This window comes from Eubalaena glacialis, chromosome 15, assembly GCF_028564815.1.
Source record: "Eubalaena glacialis isolate mEubGla1 chromosome 15, mEubGla1.1.hap2.+ XY, whole genome shotgun sequence".
NCBI classification, from domain to species: domain Eukaryota; kingdom Metazoa; phylum Chordata; class Mammalia; order Artiodactyla; family Balaenidae; genus Eubalaena; species Eubalaena glacialis.
This window is the reverse complement of record NC_083730.1, coordinates 90,024,665-90,048,485: the sequence shown is the minus strand read 5'-3', so window position 1 is coordinate 90,048,485 and position 23,821 is coordinate 90,024,665. Positions and strand designations below refer to the sequence as shown.

Sequence of the window (23,821 nt, the reverse complement as noted above, 5' to 3'; positions counted from 1 at the left end):
TGAACCACAGAAGGCCAAGTTCAAATATTTGTTTTTCTCTGGGCTTGTGGAAGATGGAACAGGATTCCTCTTTTTTTCATGTTTTAAATTTTTATTATTATTATTTTTTTAATAATACGTGCCACTCGGACTAACATCGTGGATTCACAAGCCAATATTTCACACATAAAAGTAATTCATTGGGACTTCCCTGGCAGTCCAGTGGCTGAGACTCCGCGCTTCCACTGCAGGGGACGCGGGTTCAATCCCTGGTCAGGGAACTAAGATCCCACCTGATGCCCCGCGGCCAAAAAAAGAAAAAAAGGTAATTCATCAATGGAACAGTATTCTGAAGGAAGGGTATACCCCTCTGGGAGGAGAGGAGAAAAATCTCTGGATTTTTAGACTTATTTGAAAAGAGCATATATGTTTACAGCTGAGAAATGCAGCCTTCGATACTGGTTTATTGATGAGAGTCACGTCTGTAACAATTCAACACGCAATTCAGGAGCCTCCAAACTGATAACAGTTTAGTGGGATGAACCCCGTAATATGATAACTCATTACTTACGATTCTGTGTCCTGTTACCAAACATTCCACTGTGTGTATGTGGCAGCAAAGAATACTCCTTTTTTTATTCTTAAACTCACTCTCTTGGAATATGAGAAAATCCTTCTTCCACCTTTTCCAGAAGCCCTGGTTCCAAGTTATACAACAGAGGATGCAATCAGGAAATTCAAATCACGGAGAAAAAAAGCAGCAGATATCAGATCTGTCCACTGCTATCTGCTGCTGCCTCTGGGCCAGTGTTTGCCCAAGTTTGGAGTCTGAGATAATTTGGGGTAAACGCAGAAGGACTTTTCAACATATAGCAGTTACGTGTTTATTTTAATATTTGGGGGGGGGAAGCAAAATTAGCATGCAAAACGGTGACTTTTGTGGCAAGTATTGCTTAGGGCAAAGCTCAGACTGAAAGAAAAGATTTGAGATAGAGAAAGACTGTCATGAAGTCAATGGAAGTACGGATGATGCTCATGATGGCAAGAATTGTTGAGAATCATAGAATAAACTGCAAAAGAGAAAATACTGATGTAAAAGTTATGAGCAGTTTTCTGTCTTTGAAGATGGGGACTCAAACACACCTTTTGGGGATACCTCCTTCCTTTCAAAAAGTCCTCCAAAATGAGTTTCATGAGTGTGTGTGTGTGTGTGTGTGTGTGTGTGTGTGTGTGTGCACGCACGCGTGCTTTCAGCTGCACCCCTCCAAACCAAGGACCCTAAGTTCCTGGAGAAAACTGTGAAGTCACCTTCAACTTGATGCAGATGTTAAATGTTTTGTTTAGTTACGCAAATGGATGTACTAATAGGAGCGTGCCTGCAGAGATAGGAACTTTACTTTTTTTTTCTCCTAAATATGGATTTAGATTTCCTGGTGTCTAAAAACTAACGTGTAGCCCTGAGGGTGTGAGCACTCGGTGTGTGTAAGCACTTTCTGCAGGAACAGCTGGAACACCAGGAAGAGATGGTTACGCCCGGGGCAGCGAAGGCAGCGGCGAGAAGCAGGGAGATGTGATTTTCCCTTCAACTGTCACTGAAGGGAAAGCTGTGGCAAGGGGCTTACGTAACAGGCGACACTCGGGTACAGTGGTGGGTGTCGGGCTCCCGGGACTGGAGTGGGTTTGGACCCGAGAATGTATCAGAACAACTGCTCCCAGCGGGACACAGGGGCCCCTGTGGTCCCTCCACGTTCCTGAACATCTTCTTAAAATTCACAACCTGATCTCTGTTGTGCTGGGGAAATGGGGTGCAGGATCCCCTCCCCGCAGCGGGGGGCAGTTTAGGACCCACGCCATAGAGACAGCTGTGGCCCCAAATGTCTGTCTCTGGGAGACTCTCAGCGACAGAATTTTTTTTTTTTTTTTTTTTTTTTTGGCCATGCCGCAAGGCATGTGGGATCTTAGCTCCCCAACCAGGGATCAAACCCATGCCCCCTGCATTGGAGGCGCTGAGTCTTAACCTCTGGACCGCCAGGGAAGTCCCAACAGAATTCTATAAAGAGGCAGGGGCAGAAATCAAGCATTCTTGAGGTCAGGACATCCCAGAAATAGCCGGAGTGGAGGGGAAGGCGGGAAAGTAGGCTTGTGGGGTCTTCTGGCAGGTTAACTGGGACGTTAAAGGGAAGGATGGGTCCTGCAGGGATCACCAGGGACGTCTAAATGATACTGAGATTACACTGAACATACAATCATCCAAACTCAGAACGCAGTGTCCAGAAGGGCCAGATCCATTGAAACTGAATACAGCTATTACTTCAAAATCAATATGGATCAAATGGAGGGATAGTCTACCAAAAAAAAATGGCCTATACTTTTCAGGGTTATGAAAGACAAAAAAAGAAAAAAAGGCTGAGGAACTGTTGGTGATTTAAGGAGACTCAAAGGAACTTGACAACTAAATGCAGGTGGGATCCTGGATTGCACTCTGAACCAGGAAAAACTTAGCTTTCTTTTTGCTGTAAATGACATGATGGGACAAATGGCAACATTTGAATAAAGTATGTAGAGAGGTAATAGTACTGTAAACAATGTCCTATTCTTGATTTTGATCACTGTAAAGCGGTTTCTTAAGAGAATGCCCTTGTTTTAAGGAACTAGACACGAAAGGGAGTCATGTGCAACCAATTATGAATATAATTAGTTTAGAAAAACATACATATATACATACATACATTTAAAATATAGAGAGGCAGACACAGAGACAGAGAAAAAGAAACAGAAAAAGAATGCTAAAGCAAACATGGTAAAATGTTAATTTGGGGGAATTTAGGTGAAAAGTATATGGGATTCTTTGTATGGTTTTGCAACTTTTCTAAAGTCTAAAATTATTTCCAAGTAAAAAGTTTAAAAAAACATTATGGTGCAGGAAGTACTTTATACACAGTGGGCTTTGTTTAAAGCCGCGTTTCTCAATCAGGACTGAGTTTTCCCCCAGGAGACATCTGGCAATGTCTGGAGACGGTGTTGGTTGTCATAACTGGGGGGCATGGGCGGTGGGGTGCTACCTGCATCTAGTCCTACACAAGGCAGCCCCCCAACAAAGAATTATCTGGCCCAAAATGTCAGTAGGGTTCAGAAACCCTGATTTAAATATTTAAAGAAAATGAAGCAAGATTCTTCACCGACATCAGCCATGGAAGTATTGGGAAAGCATCCTCACTTGATACAAGCCTTCTCTCTCTGTCTCTCCACCAGCATCTCCACTCATTCTACCCCATCTCTGCCAGGTACACCGGAATCCTGTTTCAATGGACGTAATTTGGTCTGCCTAGCATCTCTCCTCTCCCTTCTTCTGGTACCAACACATAGCTTCTTCTGGAAAGGGCTCTTCTCCTAACTCCAACCATGTGGGCTGGATGGGAACTTCAATATTCTTAGGGCTCCTACCGCTGTAGCCACATGCCATTGTGCCCCAGTAGGGCCAGTTCTAGTACCTCACTCTTCAGACCAGAGCTGAGTGGTTGAAGGCAGGAGTGGATAATTGGCTGTCCTGAGGCCACCGCCCAGACTGTTTAAACCACAAAGCATTTAACTTACTTGGAATTTGCTGTCAAAACTTGAAAGCTGGGCCATTTCACATTTTTTAAAAACCCTGATCTCCTGGTTTACTTGAATCATTAAGACTTTGGTGCCCACAGGTGTAAGGATAACAATTGTACTCACCTCCTGGGGTCGTTATATATATGTAGATGTATATGTTTATATATACATGTGCATACATACATGTACTACACACTCACACAAATGAGTGCATTTGTCACTCAAAAGAAGGTCCTTCTAGAACACTACTTACTCATTTGGGAAAAAAGGATGTTTAGATGCATAAAAATACCTTCTCTTAGGTACTACAAATGCAAAGGTATTTTAATTGAGTTCATTTAGGATCCCCTACCCTTGATGTCTTGGTAATCGCTGATGCTTACCAGGGACCATTATAAGGGTATCATACACTCTTGCTTTATCCTGTGGACAAGGAGTGTCTGAAACAAGGCAGCTGGCCAGTGTGATGTGGTCCACAGCCATCTCTGGTCAGAGATGGGCACCTTGACACAGAGAGCTTGCGCCACACTCCTTTGGTTTGAAATGTATAGACGTTTTCTAAGAAGATGATACAGTGAAATCCAAATAAGAATACAAACCAGAGTCTTCCCCTTTCAGAATCGCTCAGGCCAACACCTTCAGGAGGGTCCAACAAGGTGGGCAGTGGATACGATGGCCAGGAGCTGGGTGTCAGAGGTCGAGTGGCTAGAAGAGCAGCCACCTGGGAAGGGGAGCTTGGTCATCACAGTCTTAGTGAGGCAAGGGGGGCAGCCAACACCAGGTGTTGAACCTGAGAGGATTGAGGTGGGGGGAGCAGAGAAATGGCCTGGTATAGAGAGATGAGACAGGAGTTACAAAGAAAGAAAGGGAGAAATCTAGAATGAGCCTTGCGTTGTTGGATTAGCATGGAGATATCTGTGTGAACTCATGGTTTTTGAGAGAGACAGACAGACAGACAGAGGTGTCACTGTGTGTACCACTATTTCCTGACTAGAGCATGTAAACAGCAATGAGCACCTCTAGAGCTTAGACTTTGGTTTCTAAGCACCATTCTCCACTGAAAGAAACTGAGCTGATTCTAGGACTGGGGCAGGAAAACCACAAGATGAGTTTAGAAATTCTTATATTTAGAAAGGAAGAAAATGCTTAAAGAGTATTGAGGACACATCAAAAGGACATTCAAGCCATGATAAAATGGCTCCCACTGCAAAACAGAGGATATTCGGAGCATCGAAATAACCAGTGATGGTAACGAAACATAAGCCAGAGAGTGCAAATGAAACCCATGACCCCATTCTGTTAATAAATTCATAAATGAAGTACTGAAATTCTAATAATAAACACATTGTCCCTGGACATCTTTTCATAGAATATTTATTAATTTTAAAGCGCATAAGGGTAACTTCACAGTAGAGAAGCTTGGCAAGCGCTACCTTCACCAAGTGATCAAGCGTGCATCACTAATATTGTGGCGAATTTAAATCATGTGCCACCTGATTAAATGCGAAATGGGGAGAGCAGAGCATCCCTGCCAAAGGTGTATAATTGGAATCTAAGCACAAAGAAGTATCAGACAAACCCAAACTGAGAGACAAGCCACAAAATAAGTAGGCTGTAATCTTCAAAACCCTCAAGGTCATGAAACTCAAGAAAAGACTGAAGGAAAACAAAGACCCATGACATGAAGGAGACTATGAGACAATAGGGGATACTGAATTAGGGTCTGAGGATTGTAGAGTAGTCAGGCGGCAATGTTTATTCCTGATTTTCATGCTGTATCGTGGTTCCGTAAGAGTATGTCTTTGTTCGTAAGAAAACACATGGCAAACATTCAGGGGTGGTGAGTGCCTATTTGGTCAGACACTCTGAGACAGCTCAGGGGACCAGAGTTCCAGGCACGTGTTCTTACAATTTGTCCATAGGTTTGAGCTTGTTTAAACATAGTTAACAACAGACGTCCAACTCTCTTCCACTATGTCCTAAAGACCAGACACAGGGGGACATAACCTCATCTAAGGAGGCAGGAGGACACTCTGGAGAACAGTACGGAGGTTCCTCAAAAAAACTAAAAATAGAGTTGCCATATGATCCAGCGATCTCACTCCTGAGCAAATATCTGGACAAAACTCTAATTCAGAAAGATCCGTGCACCCCTATGTTCACAGCAGCACTATTCACAATGGCCAAGACATGGAAACAACCTAAATGTCCATCGACAGAGGAATGGATAAAGAAGATGTGGTACATGTACACAGTGGAATACTGCTCAGCCGTAAGAAAGAATGAAATAATGCCATTTGCAGCAACATGGATGCAACTAGAGATGACCATACTAAGTGAAGTCCGTCGGAAAGAGAAAGACAAATACCATATCATATCGCTTATATGTGGAATCGAAAATAGGCCACAAATGAACTAATCTACGAAACAGAAACAGACCCTCGGACATAGAGAACAGACTTGTGGTTGCCAAGGGCGAGGGGAGTGGGGGAGGGATGGGGTGGGAGTTTGGGATTAGCAGATGCAAAGTATTATACAGAGAATGAATAAACAACAAGGTCCTATTGTACAGCACAGGAAACTATACTCAATATCCTGTGATAAGCCATCATGGAAAAGAATGTGAAAAAGAATGTATACCTATGTAGCACTGAATCACTTTGCTGTACAGCAGAAATTAACACAACATTGTCAATCAACTGTACTTCAATAAAATAAATTATAAAAAATAAGGAGGCAGGAGGAGAAGGAAGTGTTCCTGGCCCCAGTGAGGGCAGGAGCCTTGGACAGAGGACCCCATACAGGAGTCACAGGCACAGGGACACACGGAGCAGGTGGGGAGTAAATGCTCCAGCCTCGCTCTCTGTCTGCCCTCCAACCTCCTACAAGTGCCCTCATTGGCCAACCCAAGACGGCACACAACAGGCACAGGAAGTGCCCCCTGAGGAGGTCAGCCTTCCAGGGCACAGAGCAGGATGGAGAGCGTGTCTGCAATGTGGGCAAATGGGAAAAGAAAAGCCAAATATACAACAGCCCATTGGACCCTTTACAATAACTCTGTGAGATACGCTTTCCTGGCCCCATTGCACAGATCCAGAAACTGTGTCTCTGTGGGACTAAATAACACGCCCGTATCTACACAATGGAGCAGAAATCTGGCTCAGGCTCGTGTGAACCCCAAGCTTTATTCTTGCCCCTTAATTAGGAGTTATCAGGTGAGGCTGAGGCCCTGGTGTGCTGAACCAAGTTCCGTCTGGATCCTATCTTGTCTCTCCAAGCAGTACTCGGGCCCATCTGCTGCATCCGTCTCTTTTTTGTCTCTGATGTTGAAAAGATGGCTGGGTTGACAGGCGAGTGATAAACGATGCCTGCTTATCCTTGTTTCAGGCGAGTGTGACACAAACTCAATTAGGAAAACACATCTTCAGGGCTGCTGTTCATACATACTAGGCTCAGGTGGATGTCTGAGCAGGAAAGAGAGACAACTTGTTTGCACGACTTTTCTCTGTCTTCCCCACCTGTGTCGCTCACACTCCTAAATCTGGAGATGTAGGAATGTTTACTGGGATTTTTAATGGCCCCAATCACGCACCCTTTTTCTGGTGGCAGCACCCCAATTGTCCTCTGCACCCCACTGTCAGCCCTTGCAAACTCCTCCCACAGCTCCCAGACAGGATAATTAGGGCACACTGTCTTTTCCAGACCAGGCTGACTGGTTCAGAAATGGCACGTGAACCAAACAGAGCCAAGGAGACACAGTATGACCTTTCCCGTGTTCATCGGGTATCGTGTAAAGGATAGTCGATCTTGACTCCACAAGGGTGGGAGCCTGGGACTGCCAAGACCCACCACATAGAACCTAAAAATGAAGCCAACACCATAATAGGCAAAGCAAAGAACTGAAGGAAAAAAACCTCTGATGTCATAATTAAGCACCTGGATCAAGCCATAACTGATGACTATTTAGTGTAATATCATCACCCCCACAAGACATCTTGTACCCATCTGCAGTCACTTCTCATTATTTCTGTAATTTACTCAGTTGTTAAGAGAAAGCCCTAATCAAGGGTGTTTTTCACTGTTTACTGTGAAATTCTAGTCTCTGTTTTAAGCTGATTTCTTTCATGTGGCCGTTTCTGGGAACTCATTATCTGCAAGGCAGGGGGTCCTCCTTTCTCTCACCTGAAAGGAAGAGGCAGAGAGTACAGAGAAGGATGGCCACTTAGAAATAAAGTCAGTGACTTGAAAATGTGGCCTCTGGCCAGCTCATTTGAGCATCACACTATCATGAACATTCTCACCTCCAATCCAAGGGACAACTTCCGGGAGTGACTGACGGAGAGAAGGAATAGTGGTGGATTCTATTCTCAGTTAGGGACCCTCGATAAAATGACGGCCGTCTAAAGACTTCCAGCACATCAAACTTACCTCCCCATTCTTCTGCACTATCGAGATGTAAGAGATGAGCTTGGGGTGAAAGACAGATACTATGAGAAGCAAAAGACTGAATTAAATCATGTATTCATTTGTTCATTCACTCATTCACCAAGTATTAAGGGCCTCATATGTGCCAGGCACTGGGGCTGATGAGCAAGAGAGATATGTACAATAGTGAACAAAAGAGAAAAGAAATTCTATTCTCATGGAGCTTAAATTCTAGGGGAGAGGAAGATGGCTAGCCAAATAAGGGAAATCTATGGGTTATCAGGTGGTGATAAGAGAAACACAATAGAAAAGGGGACTAGAGAATGCCATAATGAAGAAGAGCAGCTGGTGTAGACAAAGGGAAATGGCTTCAGTAGATACCTACATGTTACCCCACAGCAGGCATGTGCAAAGGCCCTGAGGTGGGAGCCCAGTGGGGGTGCTGAGAACCAGCAAGGTGGCCAGTGGGACTGGAACAGAGTGTGCGCGTGAGGGCGCGGGGGTTGAGATGAGGTCAGAAGGATGCTGGGGGTCAGAGTTCACGTCGCACCTGTAGGTCACTGAATACACTGTGGCTTCAGCTCTAAATATGATGGGAGCCTCTGGAGGGTTCTGAGCAGAGGACAACATGACCTGACTGATGGTCAGGAGGGGTCTGAATGGGGCACCTCCCCAACCAAGGTGCAGCTGGTGTGTGCTGAGGATGGAGGGCATGGTGGGCCTCCTCCTGGGTTATTAAAGTAAGGACTGTCTCTACAGGATTCGAAGTAACTGGATAAGGAATTGATAGCACCACACCCTTTAGCACCGTGTTTGCAGGAGAGGAGCTCAAGACATGAGAGAGAGAGAATAAAATCCCCCAGATCAAAGACTCCTCGACCACTGAGAAGGGCTAAGATGCTGATGTTTGCAGACCTCCTGCGTCTGTGAATGAGAGAGTGAACCCCAGGACTCCTCCCAGCCAACCTCCCAGCCAAAGCAGACACCTCCTGTCATTGATGGTCCGGGGAGGTGTCCCAAGGGCCAGGCCACAGCCGGGGAGATGACTGACCCACAGCGGGGACATAAGCACGACAGAGGAAAACGTTGAGTTTGAAAGCAGATGAGAAAAGTCTGCTCTGTGAGTCCATTCACTGGTTACAATTAAAAATGGAAACTGAAGAGAATGGTGACCCGAGGCTGTGTGCTGAGCCAAAAGATTTACATAAACTGGAGAAAAGCGCGCATCACCACTTAGGGGGCAGGAGAGATGAAACAGAGCTGGGGCAGAACTGGATAAGGAATTTTTTTTCTCCTAAATGAAGATGGCAGAGCGGGAAGCCTTTTAGGGTTGCGTCCTAGGGCTGAGGCATTAGAATCTGACCGGCTTTAGGAACTCAACCCTCACGGAGGAGAGACGGTCTCATCTGCAAGACGGACCAGTGGCAGAAAATGTTACTGATGCAGCAACTGGACCATGGCTGGTAGTAGAGGGATTTTTTTTTTTTAATTTTTATTGAACTATAGTAGATTTATAATGTTGTGTTAGTTTCAGGTACACAGCAAAGTGATTCAGTCATATATGGAGAGATAGATATATAGATTCTTTTTCAGATTCTTTTCCATTATAGGTCATTACAGGATAGTAAGTAGAGTTCCCTGTGCTATACAGTAGGTCCTTGTTGGTTCTCTCTTTTATATATAGTAGTGTGTATCTGCTAATCCCAAACTCCTAATTTATCCCTCCCCCGCCTTCCCCTTTGGTAACCACAAGTCTGTTCTCTATGTCTGTGAGTCTGTTTCTGTTTCGTACATAAGTTCATTTGTGTCATATTTTAGATTCCACATATAAATGATATCATATGGTATTTGTCTTTCTCTGTCTGACTTACTTCACTAAGTGTGATCATCTCTAGGTCCATCCATGTTGCTGCAAATGGCATTCTTGTGTTCTATTTTATGGCTGAGTAGAATGCTATCGTAGGTGTGTACCACAGCTTCTTTATCCATTCCTCTGTTGATGGACACTTAGGTTGCTTCCACGACCTGGCTATTGCAAATAGTGCTGCTATGGAGGGGTGTTTGATGGAGGAATAATGAATGAAAGGAGGAGAGCCAAAGCAGACAGAAACTAGAGAAGGCTCCCCAGAAGCAAAGGTGCGTTGGGAGGTGGATGTCTTTGACTTAGCTGTTGATGCAGACAGAAGAAGCAAGCTGACCTTACCGTGAACTGCTCCAAGAGCTTTAACTACACATGTGAGACGCAGCCATCCAACTGGCCTTTGGTTTCCTTCATTTTGTTCTTTGGTTGGTTGGAAAGGGTCCTCCTGCCTGCCTGGCATCCATTCCTTTTCATCTGACCAAGCCCGATTTGTCTTTGGACGCCACACCTTCTGCACTCTCTGTCCTAGTAGTTTGGGTGGAGATGACCTGAGGCTCCCAGATTGGTGTGTCCCAGACCTGACCAATCAGAAACTCCATCCCCACCCCCCTTAACAGTGACTGGCTCAGGGTTGGGCCAGGGACTCCAGTGATCACCATGAGATTCACACCATCAACTTCTTCTACAAGCATTTGGGAAGTCACTTTATTTTCGTTGGGGTGTGCTGTGTGGATAGAATGTAAACCTTGAGCTGCTGGTGACAATGATGACCACTCAGAAATGAAGCCAACACAAAGAACACAGCAGACAGAGGTGGAAAGAAACAGTGTCTGGTTACATTGATTGACCCCTGGATCCAGCCGTGCCTGAAGCCTACCTGGTATTTTTTCAGTTACCTGACCTAATACATTTTTTTGACACCCCCCCTCCCATTTTTTTAATTTAACTTAATTTTTTTTTTGCTTTGGTACCATTTGCATAAGCTGGGTTTTTTGGCATTTGCAACTAAAGGGGTCGAGACTAATGAACTGAATGATCTGGTGCCTATTCAAAGACCATTTCCATTGGGGAGGTGGGGAAACCTTGTGTCAGGGCCTCAAACACAACCTCACTGTTTCCAACGGAGACAAAACCATGTTTCCAGAGCCACTTCCTGTTTAAGGTGTGAGATTTTTATTTTTTAATTTTTTTGTAATTTCGGCTTAAAATCATCACTAAGCTGGAACTCCACGTTAAGAACAGAACCAGCCTTCTGTTCTGTGTGTGTGCTGGGGGTGGGATGAGTGTCTTAAAGTTCCTCTGTTTATTTTGCGAATAAGAGAATTGCCTCAAAGGACTGCTAATCTACCCCCATGTGCCAAAGTGGGCAGTGTTATATCCACATTTCTACAGCACTGGAGTCCACAGAGTCGGTGAGGAAAGAAATCAAGCATCATAATTAAGGGGCCAGAGGGACCGATTGAGCAAGAACGATGAAAAGAGTGACCTGAAGAGTTGGATGAAAAAATTAACCTAAGGGAGGCATGGGAGCTACTTTGGATGTTTCTGGTGGCTCTGCGACCCCAGAGGGAGAAGGGTTGTTTAAGACAGTATCAAGAGTGTTATGAAACTAAGCGAAATGGAATTAGGTCTAAGCTGTATTTAAGCATGAAGTACATCAAGGGATGTCTCAGAATCTAAACCCCTGGCTCTCTGTTTAGGCTGATAATAAACAGACACCGCACACTCGAGGAGCTTTTCCTATTCCCTGATACCGTCAAACTCACTGTTCTTCTAATTCTTTTTATTTTCTCCGTTATTTAAAAAAGCATCTATGTGTAGTTTCTATTAGATTTTTTGGGTGATTTTTCTTCTCCATGGCTTTGATAACTACACATATAATAATGGCTGTAATTTATTGACCTTCTACCATGTGCCAAATATTACCGTGTGTAATGGGTTGAATGGTGGTCCCCAAAAGATAGGTCCACTTAGAACCTATGGATGTGGTCTTATTTGGAAACAGAGTCTTTTCAGATGTAATTAAGTTAAAGACCTTGGGATGAGGTCATCCTAGATGAGGGTGGGCCCTAAATCAATGACAGTGTCCTTGTAAGACAGAAGGGGGGAAGACATGCACAGAAGTCCATGTAAAGATAGAGGGAGACGGGAGGGATGCAGCCACAAGCCAAGGAAGCCAGGAGCCACCAGACGCTGAAAGAGGCAAAACAGGAACCTCCCTTAGAGTCTTTGGAGAGAGCATGGCCCTGCCTGCATTTGAATTTGGACTTCTGGCCCCAGAACTGGCAGAAAGTAAGTTTCTGTTACATTAAACTACCCAGTTTATGGTAATTTGTTACACCAGCCTCAGTAGATGAATACACCGTGCTGAGCAGCTACGCCCATTTTTTTCCTTAAAAGAGTCTCACAATCCTACAAAGTAGGCTCACAAGAGCTGTCCTTTCCTCCAAGAATTTCTGCTACACACACACTCTCTCTTGCCTTCTTTTGTAACCGTTCTTCAATCTTTCTCTGGGAGAAATACCCTTCTCCCTTGAATACAAAATGGTGGAACTGTCCATCAGATCGTCTTAATCTTTTCTGGACAGGGATGGGGCTAAGTAACCTGTTCTCATCCCTGGCTACACCTGAGAATCACCTGAAGAGCTTTTAAAAAGTAAAGATGATCAACCCTACCTCTATGCCCACCTCCGCTCCACTACTACAAAGATCCTGGCCCAATTGGTTAGGTGTAGAGTCTGGACGTTAGCATTCTTTAAAGCTCCCTGGTGATTCTAAGGTTCAGCCAAGGTTAAGCGAGTCTTTCTCCCTGGAATCTAAAATATGAGCACAGAGATAAAAACAAATAAAATAATTAAAGCCCCCTGTATCCCAGCAGTTAGGTACCCTGAAACCAGACATCCATGATAACTACCAGGACTCTTGAACTGGCAACTTCAGACTTTTAGGAAACTGGTCCCTTAGTGTACCTTCGGGGTCATAAGATCCCAATCCCTTAGTCCTTAGGTGGCCCTGATACGTTTCTGATGCTTCTGACCAATTCATCCAAGAACTGGCAGAACAGATACTCAAAACTAAGCTTCTGCTTCCATGATACGGGGCATCCTTACTTAATCCGTAAGTGATAGCCCCCCGTGTCGCTGACAACGTGAAGGGTGTGAGGAAGAAAGAAAAAATATTTTTTGGAAGAGCATTAAGAGGTACAAATTTCCAACCATAAAATAAATAAGTCACGGGAATGTACTATACAGTATAGAGAATATAGTCAATACTACTGCAATAACTTTGTATGGTGATAGATGGTTACTAGACTTTTCATGGTGATCAATCCGTAATGTATATAAATGTCCAAACACTATGTTGTACAACTGAAACTAACATAATACTATATGTTAACTCTACTTCAATAATAAAAAAATTATGTAGAGATGACACGGTCTTCTACATCAAGTCTTTTGAGTTGCTTAGGATCCCAGACATTTGCAAGTGTGAACTTAAGACTCTTAATATACCACTAAGAGCATACTTAAGCAAAAAATTTAAAAAAAAAAAGAAATGTACACACTTCAGAAGACAAGGACTTACTCACTCTGGGAGATATCTATAACCATTGTCTTGGAAATTTTGCTAATTCAGACTTTGGCTGGGTTGTATTTTACCTTTGTCCTCTCCTTAGAGGCAGTAATTTCTAAATCCCTAAGGTGTAGAAACAGTTTTGTTCAGCTCAGCATACAGGTAGGAGAGAGAATCAAGTCCTGCAGAGAAAACAGTTTCAAAGATATCAGAAGTACCACTCAGAAATAAAGGCAAGCCAATTAAACATAACTGGTATCCTTCTTCAAAGTATATACAAATAATCTCTAAGTGAAAATTCCCTTAGCCATACCCAGGGTGTAAGACGAATGCACTTGAGAAGGACTATATGTAGAGGAAAAAGTGTTGGGGATATATTGTTTTAAGGTTCTTACACAACATATAAAGCAGTATGACCTCATTTGAATGCAGGCTTTGATTAATTAAAGATAAATTTTGTAAACCTTAGGGCAATGGCTAAATTTTAAAGAGGTATAAATAATGAGCCAATATGGAGATAAAATGGAATCATAAAAAATATACTCAGGGCTTCCCTGGCGGCGCAGTGGTTGAGAATCTGCCTGCCAATGCAGGGGACACGGGTTTGAGCCCTGGTCTGGGAAGATCCCACATGCCGCGGAGCAACTAGGCCCGTGAGCCACAATTACTGAGCCTGCGCGTCTGGAGCCTGTGCCCCGCAACAAGAGAGGCCACGATAGTGAGAGGCCCGCGCACCGCGATGAAGAGTGGCCCCCGCTCGCTGCAACTAGAGAAAGCCCTCGCACAGAAACGAAGACCCAACACAGCCATAAATAAAAATAAATAATTAAAAATATACATGTATATATATATATATATATACTCAGTAGGAAAGCAGGAAGAAAAAGAAGGAAAAAGGAGTAAAGAACAGATGGCACATAAAGCAAAAAGCAAGATGATAGATTTTAATATAAACATATCAAAAATTTCATTAAATATAAATGGTCTAAATATAATGATTAAAAGACACAGATTATCAGATTGGATAAATAGGCAAACCCCTAACTACATGCTCTCTATAAACAATCTACATAAAATATAAAAACACAAATTGGTTTTTTAAAAAACCAGAAAAGATACTACAATGCAAACATAAATCAAAAGTAAGCCAAGGTGGCTGTATTAATATCAGATGAAACAGACTTCAGAATAAGGAATACTTCCAAGAATGAAGAGGGATATTACATAACGAGAAAGGAGTCAGTTCACCAAGAAGTCATTACAATCCTAAGTGTAGATGTACCTATGACAGTGTTTCAAACATGTAAAGGAAAAGCTGACAGGACTGAAATGAAAACTAGACAAACCCACAACTTCAACACTTCTGTCGATAACGGACAGAACAAAAAGATCAAAAAATAAGCAGGGATATAAAACACTTGAACATCACTAGAGACATTTGGAGAATCGTTGTAAATCTTAGGCAAAGATTTTTTTAGATGTGACACCAAAAGCACAATTACTAAGAGAAAAAAAATCAACAAACCAAACTTCATTAAAAAATCCTTTGCTCTTCCCAAGACACATACTGGGAGAATTTCTATAAACACGTATCTGAAAATGGACTTGTATCCATAATATATAAAGTGCCCTCAAAGATCAATAATATGAAAACAACAATCAACAAAAAACTGGCAAAAGATTTGAAAAAGACATTCACCAAAGAAGGTATAAGGATGGTAGGTAAGCACAAGAAAGAATGCTCAACATTATAAGTCATAGGATAAAAGTTAACACTTGAAAGATATACTGCTACACACCTATTAGAACTGCTACATAAAATCAAACTAAAACAAGGGATAACATTAAATGGTCCTGAAGATACAAAACAACAGGAACTCTTATACCTTGCTGGTGGGACTGCAAAATGTTTCCATGTTTGAAAAAAGTTTGCAATTTCTGATAATGTGTACAGTTACCATACCAGCCAGCAATTCCAGTCCTAGGTATTTACCCAGGAGAAATGAACAAACATTCACTTGAAAACCTGTTTACGAATACTTATAGTGACATTTTTCATAATGACCCCCAAATGGAAGTAATCCAAATGGCTTTCAACTAGGAAATGAATAAACAAACAGTACTGTATCCATTCACTGTAATATTATGCAGTATTAAAAAGCAATAGACTATCTGTGGTCTTTTTGATTATAGCCATCTGACAGGTGTGAGGTGATATCTCATTGTGGTTTTGATTTGACGATGAAGGGAACCCTTGGTCACTGTGGGAATGTAAATCGGTGCAGCCACTGTGGAAAACAGTACGGAGGTTCCTCAAAAAAAAACTGAAAATAGAACTACCATATGATCCAGCAATTCCACTCATGGGCGTACATCTGAAGAAAATGAAAACACTAATTCGAAAAGACAATGCACCCCAATGTTCATAGCAGCCTCTTTTACAATAGCCAAGATATCAAAGCAACCTATGTGTCCATCAACAGATGAATGGATACAGAAGATGTGGCACATATATACAATGGAATATTACTCAGCCATAAAAAAGAACGAAATTTTGCCATTTGCAATAACATGGATGGACCTGGAAGGTATTATGCTTAGTGAAATAAATCAGACAGAGAAGGACAAATACTGTACGTTACCACTTACACGTGGAATCTATAAAATAAAACAGGGACTTCCCTGGTGGGGCAGTGGTTGAGAATACGCCTGCCAATGCAGGGGACATGGGTTCGAGCCCTGGTCCGGGAAGATCCCACATGCCACGGAGCAACTAAGCCCGTGCGCCACAACTACTGAGCCTGCGCTCTAGAGCCCGTGCTCCACAAGAGAAGCCACCGCAATGAGAAGCCCATGCACCTCAATGAAGAGTAGCCTCCGCTCGCCGCAACTAGAGAAAGCCCATGCACAGCAATGAAGACCCAACGCAGCCATAAATAAATAAATAAATAAATGTATTAATAAAATAAAAAATAAAACCAAACTAGTGAATCTAACAACAACAACAACAAAAAACAGACTCAGATATAGAGACCAACTAGTGGTTACCAGTGGGGAGAGGAAAGGGGGAGGGGCAAGACAAGGACAGAGGATTAAGAGGTACAAACTACCAGGTATAAAATAGATAAGCTACAAGGATATATTGGGCAGCCCAGGGAATACAGACAATATTTTATAAGTATAAATGGAGAATAACCATTAAAATTTTGAATCACTATGTCATATACTTGAAACATAAGATATTGTAAATCAACTATAGCTCAACTTAAGAAAAAGAACAAAAAGGAACAGACTGTTGATATATAGGTGAATATTAAATGCATTGTGCTAAGTGAAAGACAGAAGATTCGAAAGCTGCATACTGCACGATCCCATTTTTACAGAATTCTGAAAAAGGCAAAACTATAAGGACAGAGAACAAATCAGTGGTTGCCAGGGGCTGCAGGCATAGGGGGAGGAGGTGGTAGAAACACCCAGGAATTTGGGGGCTGATGGAAGTGTTCTTTATACCTCAGTTATGTTCGTGTTTACATGGCCATGTGCGTTCATCAAAATTAAAACTCTATCCTCAAAAGGGTGAATTTTACTGTATGAAAATTACATTAACAAACCTTACTTTTAAACAACGCAGACTGCTGTAAAGATATCCTATCCATCAGACTTTCCATTTATTCCATTAATTCAGTAATACTCCCTTTCACTCCAATTAAAATGCCAAAGATTCGTTTTTATTAACCTTGCTTCTCATGACTATGGATATTATGAAATATCTAATACATCCAAAGGCTTTGTTTTAACCCCTGCCTATGAAAGTGCTAACTGCTAATATAATTGAGAGCTCTGGGTCCTTCTCTGCCCAATTCTAGCCACATCTGTGATTAAGCTAAGGATGAATATTGAGATAAAGGAGGAAGAGCTGAAAGTGCAAATTCAAATGGCTGAGGGGAAGGGGCCGGCAGGTAAGGGGAGGAAGAGAAGCACTTAATAAACACCCCACCCAGGGGCCGGGGCGGAGGACACCCACGCATAGCCTTGGCACGATGTAGCCTTACGGGAATGCACACCCGAGGTCGGCAGAGCGCCCACCCTCTTAGGGGAAATTGGAAATCCCAATTTTTGTATGTGAATTCTCCCAATTTGGGGGGTGGCCTGTTCAGTTTTTTATTTTAAAAAGCACTGTGGACAGAACAGTGCTTGTGTGCAGGTCATGAAGTTTGCAAGCGCTGGTCTAGAGCCCTGGGTGTAGAGCAAGAGAACTAGGACAGGCCTAGGAGTCTGGTGGTTTCATAGAATGGCTTCCGAGAAGCTGCAATCACTTCTAAGAAGCTTCAACGCAGCAGGGAGTTTCAACTTGGGTAGGAAGGGCTGTGTGCTTAATGCAAAGAGTGTGTGTGTACTTTAAGTATAAGGAAAGCCAAGGCATGAGCCTTACTCATGCAATCTAAAATATGAAACAAACTAGAGAATATAACAACAACAACAATAAAACAGACTCAGAGAGAGACACACTAGTGGTTACCAGTGGGAAGAGGGTGCACGTGGGAGCCAGGAAGGACCTCTCCCACCCCTGACAACCTCTTCCTACTCATGACACCCGCCCCAGCCCCTAAATCCCAAATCAGCAATTCAAAATCCCCAAAGCTGTGACTATCCAAAGGTTGGCTGGCTGGTTTTTCATTCTTTTGGTGACCATGGCTGCTCTAAAGGACAATGAGGCTATCTGGGGACTTTATCCTCTTCTATGTATATACTCACATCTTTCATGCAAAATGACTTATGTGTCCAATTACGGATGCAACTCCACACCCAGCCTGGGCGTGTTAGACAATATACATGGATGCTCCTTGGCCTCTATCTGTCTATCTATCTACCTACCTTCTGAATTGTGAAATACACCTGGCTCCAGACTTCCGAAAAGAGATTTCCGGCCTATGTGACCTTCCCAGGGGCCCCCTACGTGACTGACAACCATCACTTCACCTCTGACAGCATCTCAGCCTACGACTGCCCTTTCCTCCCCTTTACACGGGGCCAATTCCTCAACCTGTAACTCAACGACACTTTGCGTCATCTACCTCAGCCCAAGTCTTAAATCTTAGGAAGACTCCCTTCTTTCAGTGCCCTGGTCTATTTATGGAACCGCCCAAGAACAATGATTCTGTTCCAAACCCTGAGGAATTGCAAAGCCTTAAATCCACAGTTGAACATCAGCTTGCAATTGGTATTAAAAACTGATCAGTGGTTTTGAGGGTTCCAGAGATCGGCACTTAAATCCTTGGGCAAGAACAGTCAGCGATGGATTTTTTTTTTTTTTTTAAACGGCAGTAAAAATTTAAACTAGGGTCAGAAAACTTCCCTCTCTATAAGAAATTCATGGAGCAAACATTTTCTTTACAGAGGTATCTGAGAGGATGAATGTACTGCTGCTTATGACCACGAGAAACAAAATGAAAAATATTTTGCAGACCCATATGCGGTGAAAACTGTCAAGCAAAAGCGGGGACAGAAAACCCCACCAAATCAAGGTTGCCCTAAGCCAGGGGGAGAGGTGGCTTTGGGGGGAGGAGTGGGGCATCTCCCCCTAACCTCTAACACCCTCACCACTTGCTGTGTAAATAGCATCTTTAAAACAAAATTCCCGGGATTCCCTGGAAGCTCAGTGGTTAAGAATCCGCCTGTCAGTGCAGGGGACACGGGTTCGAACCCTGGTCCGGGAAGATCCCACATGCCGCGGAACAACTCAGCCCGTGCACCACAACTACTGAGCCTGCGCTCTAGAGCCCGCGAGCCACAACTACTGAGCCTGCGCACCTAGAACCTATGCTCCTCAACGAGAAGCCACCGCAATGAGAAGCCCGCAACCAAGAGTAGCCCCCGCTCCGCTCGCCGCAACTAGAGAAAGGCCACGCGCAGCAAGGAAGACCCAACGCAGCCAAAAATAAATAAAATAAATAAAAATTTTTTAAAAATTCCCAATTCCACTTTCCAACAAAATTGCTGTCCCTGGCCTCTTCCACATGAACGTTTCTAATGGCCACTTCTCTAAATCAAAACTAAAATCCTCTAGATGGTGTGGGGGGAGGAACGTGAGCTTTAATTAAGAAAAGTCCACAACTTCACAAATCACGTTCAGCAGTCAGAGTTCCAACCTGATTGAATCCTCTCACGGAGGGAGAAAGCTTGATCGGGGACTTTCACCCTTCGCTCAAATTAAAATGACACCACCTTCCTCAACGAAGTGCTTTCTACCCATTAAGTCACTTTATCATCACAACATCTCTAGCAAGTATTTCGGGAAGGAATTTTTTTTTTTTTTTTGAACGGCCACTTTCCATTTGGGGAAACCGAGTCTTAGAAATGATAGAACCCAGAGCTCACGGCAGAATTAAGTAACCAGATTTTATAACAGATTTGTCCTCTGGAATAAAACAGAAATATGTCCCCCATCCCGTCACACACGCGCGCGTGCCCGTGCGCGCGCGCGCGCACATACACACACACACACACACACACACACTCTCTCTCTCTCTCTCTCTCCTGTTTACCTGGAGCTCTTGGGAGAAAGGGACAGTATTTAAAACAGCAATTTTGTCTGGTTGGTGTGTCTGGGGACCTGCACCCTTAAGGGAAGCAGATTTTTCTGGAATTCCAGCCGGTGCGCAGTGACTTTTGAAAAGCAAACGCTACTTGGTAACATCAACTGGCAACTTGTCTCTGCGAATGCATTTCCAGCTCAGCCTGAAGAGCTTTAGGCGGGATAGAGCCGTGATTCTCATCCGGCTGCACTCGGTTTACCCGCTCAGGGCCCAGGGCCGGGGCCGGAGCCGCGACGCAGCGCGAAGGGCAGGGACACTTGTGCGCATCTCGGTTTCACCCGATGGCCCCAAGACTCTTGCCCCGGCGCAGGCAGCGGAAAAACGGCGCCCCCAGCCCTCTCTCCGCGCGCTGACCCGCACCCGGTTCCCGGCCCGGCCTTGGGGCACGCAGCCGCCGTCCCCAGAGGAGCGGGGCTTCCTCGCGCGGCGCCGGCGGCCCCCGGGCTCCGAGACCCCTCTCCCCGCCCCTCCCGCCGCGGGCCCGGGCCCAACACGCACGTAATCAAAACCTGCATAATAATACCAACCTTTCCTGAGTCTTCTGGGCACTAAGCGTTCCCTCCCTGAATTCTCTTAAACCCAAAACAAGGAGATCATTCCCACTGCAGAGATGAGGAGACTGAGGTGGAAGGCCCCCCAGAACCCGGCTGCTGGGAAGCCCAGGTCTGATTCCGACTTGCAGCCCCAGCTCTCCCACCCGCGCAATCACCTTTACGCGCTCCTAGACCACACAGGATCTCGGCGGGGGTCCCGGGTTTCTCCCGAGCTGAGGTCCCCGGGAGCTGCGCATTCCTTCGCGGGCCAACGCCGGCCCGCGGGACCCCATGGTGGGGGAAACGGGGCACAAAGGGCTCGGTCTGCCCTCGTGGGTCACCAGTCCCAGTCCGACTGCGCTGGGGAGGGGGACGCCAGGCTGCGAGGGAAGAAGGCGCAAAGAACCCGGCTGCCCGCTCCCGGCCCCCCGGCTCCACGTCCGTGCCGGGTTGCGCTAAGTCTTCACGGAACTCGGGGACGGTGAACACACACAGAGTGTCCCTCAGCCACGCCCCCTCTTCACCCCGGGAAGCACCCCGAACCCGGAGATACTGGGTCAGCCAATTTCGCCCCAATCCCACGGACGCGGCGCCCAACGGGGCTCGCCCACCTAGGGAAGGGGCCGCTCCGCGCCTGGGAGCCAGCGCCCTCACCCAGGTCCCCGCGACACCCTCACCCTTCGGTTCCCCCCGCCCGGGCTCCTGGGGACCGCGGGGAACTTCCCGAGCGCCGGCACGACCGACGCCCCCCGCCCCCGGCCTCTTACCTCTGCCCAGCAGCGCGGCCAGCACCAGGCTCAGCGCCCGGCACAGCGGCGCCACCCGCCCGGGGGCCGCGCCCTCGGAGCGCATCCTGTGTCCCGGCAGCTCAGGCCGCCCGCCGCCCGCCGGGGGCGCAGGGCCCGCTCGTGGTCCCCGCCGGCTGTCCCATGTCCCGGGGCCACCCCCGGCAGCGAGTCGGCCGGCCGGGCTGCGCAGCCGGTGCTCACGCCCCGCCCCTGCCGGGTGCACGCCGCGGCGCCGGCGGATCCCGCGGAGGCTCGCGCTCTGGCCGGGACAACTTTTCTCCAGCCGCCGCGGCAGCCGCGGCCCGCCCCGCCCCCAGGGCCGCCCACTCGGCCCCGCCCCCCGCAGCCCGCCCCGCCCCCAGCCCCGCCCCGGGCCGCAGGCTGCTGGGGGCTGCCGGGGAGAAAGTGCGCGGGTCCCGGAGCAGGCGCGCGGGAGAGGGGGTGGGGCGCGCAGGGGAGCGGGTTGCGCCCGCGGGGGCCCTCCTCCTCCGTGCAGCCTTCCGCCTTCGTGCCCTGTGGCTCGCGTCCCGGAGAGCTCTGCGCAGGTACCGCGACGCAAGATGGAGCCGGACGCTTCCCCTCGGCAGCCTCCGGGGTCCTCACTCGCCGCACCTGAACTTCAGGTTGTCCCCTGATTCTTTGCCTTGAGAGCTGGGGACATCTGGAATTAAAACTCCCCTGCAGCTGATGCGGAAGGCTCTCCCAGAGAGATTGTTCAGTGGCAAAAAGCAACGGGCAGGACAGGCTCGAGAGGAACACGGTTTCTACAGAGGCGTGCGCACATGTGTATATATTTGTGTGTGTGTGTGTGTGTGTGTGTGTGTGTGTGTGTAGCAAGACAACGCAGTATCTCAGGAAGAGTACTGGAACGCTGGGGTGACGGAAAGGTTCGTTTTACACTGTATATCCTTCTATATTGTTGGATATCGCCCCCATGCCCATGTGTTTTTAGTCACTATTCTGGGGGGAAATGCGCCCTTCCCCAGCCAGACTTGCTCCTGCAATAGCTTTTTCTCTGCAGATGCAGACAACGACTCGCCACCCCACTTCGCTCGCCAAATCTCTTCTCTGTGACGTTCCCAGCGCTGCCCTCCCTCCCCGCGTGGATCCCAGCTGCTTGCCTGCGTGGTTACTGATACACATGCTCGGGGCCTCATCTGCTTCCCAGGGATGAACAATCTGAATGCAGGACCCCGACTCCCCCTCGTGTCCGTGAGTGAAAGGCAGTGCGTTCTGAGCCCAGCAGCCTTGTCCTGGAGGCCCAGCCCTCACCTAGCTGGTGCGCTTCCCCCAAACCCCATAGCCTGACCTGGCGGTCCCCTGGGGTCCTGGGCTCCTCAGGGGCAGGGCTCAGGGGCCCAGCTCTCACCCAGGCTGACTCGGTCCAACCTCAGAAAAGAAGCCCACGGTGTTGTGATGTGTCACCATCGCTCCTGGTTACCAGAGGCAGGAATGAATTTCAAAATAAAAGAAAAAAAAAATATCCTTGATCAGGTGAGAAGAAACAAAAGTGAAACGTCTTGAGCACTGCAAATCCGTTTCTGCTGTCCCGACTCAGTTACAGGGGATCATGAGCTGAGCATGATGGGAAATTGGGGATTGGGGGCAAAGGGTCTGAAGGCACTTCCCATCCCTGGAGCCCTTCTCCCAGCTGGATGGCCTCCAGAGGACGAGGGCTCACTGGTCCACTCTGCTTGCCTTATGTGGGCAGAAGGCAGCTGGGAAAACTAGCCAGGCCAGAAAGAAAACTGCAAAACCTTGGTTCTCATAGGCCTGGGTAGCAGAGACTTCATTTTTTAAGTAGACTATGCTGATAGCTGCCCAATTTTTCAGTTCTTTCAGCTAGTGTACACATAGCTTTGGGAGACAGTCATAACGTAGACTCGGGCTCCTGAAATGGAAGGCACATTTCCTCCTCATTTTTATTTGTTAGTTTGAAAGTCACTGGAGAATAAATATTTTTTTCATTTAAATGCTTCTAGCCTCAGTGAGAAATACAACATAGCCCATCATTTCCTGACTGAGTGGTTGGGAGCTGCTTCCTCTCTCCCTCGTGTCTGATAAGAGAAACAAAAGAAAAAGCCCCCAGTTATGCCGGCCACTCCCCTGCTCTTCTTCGTAGGGTCATCATTTGGTTGGCCTCACCCTCCCCACGCACATCATTTCTTTACTTTTGGCACAGAATATCGCCCTCTCTACTGCACAGCCAAATACAGGTTGTGGTCCAGGACTCCATGGTTCAAATAATCAGAAAGGGCGAAACTGAACAAACCACGGGGGAATACATAAAAATTCTAAATGAGAAGAAAAAGGAGAAGAAGAGCCTCAGTCAAGTAAATCCACTACACAGTCCCCAAAGGCATCTGCCATCCTCGGGTGTTCCAAGTCTCAGACGTGCCTTGAGACCACAAAGTCTCCTAGCATCGCCTGTAAGAGACTTTCCTGCTCCTTCCAGACGGACAAAAGGAG

General features: G+C 46.2%; 1 protein-coding gene across 1 annotated transcript in view; it reads right to left on the bottom strand.

Moving 5' to 3' along the window:
* The window catches only part of TMEM132C (transmembrane protein 132C), a 379,805-nt gene extending 358,389 nt beyond the window's left edge, over positions 1-21,416 (bottom strand). The window contains exon 1 of the mRNA XM_061169897.1: positions 21,332-21,416. Coding sequence (XP_061025880.1) covers positions 21,332-21,416 — 85 coding nt within the window. The remainder of the gene's footprint in view (positions 1-21,331) is intronic.
* Positions 21,417-23,821: the final 2,405 nt, after the last annotated feature.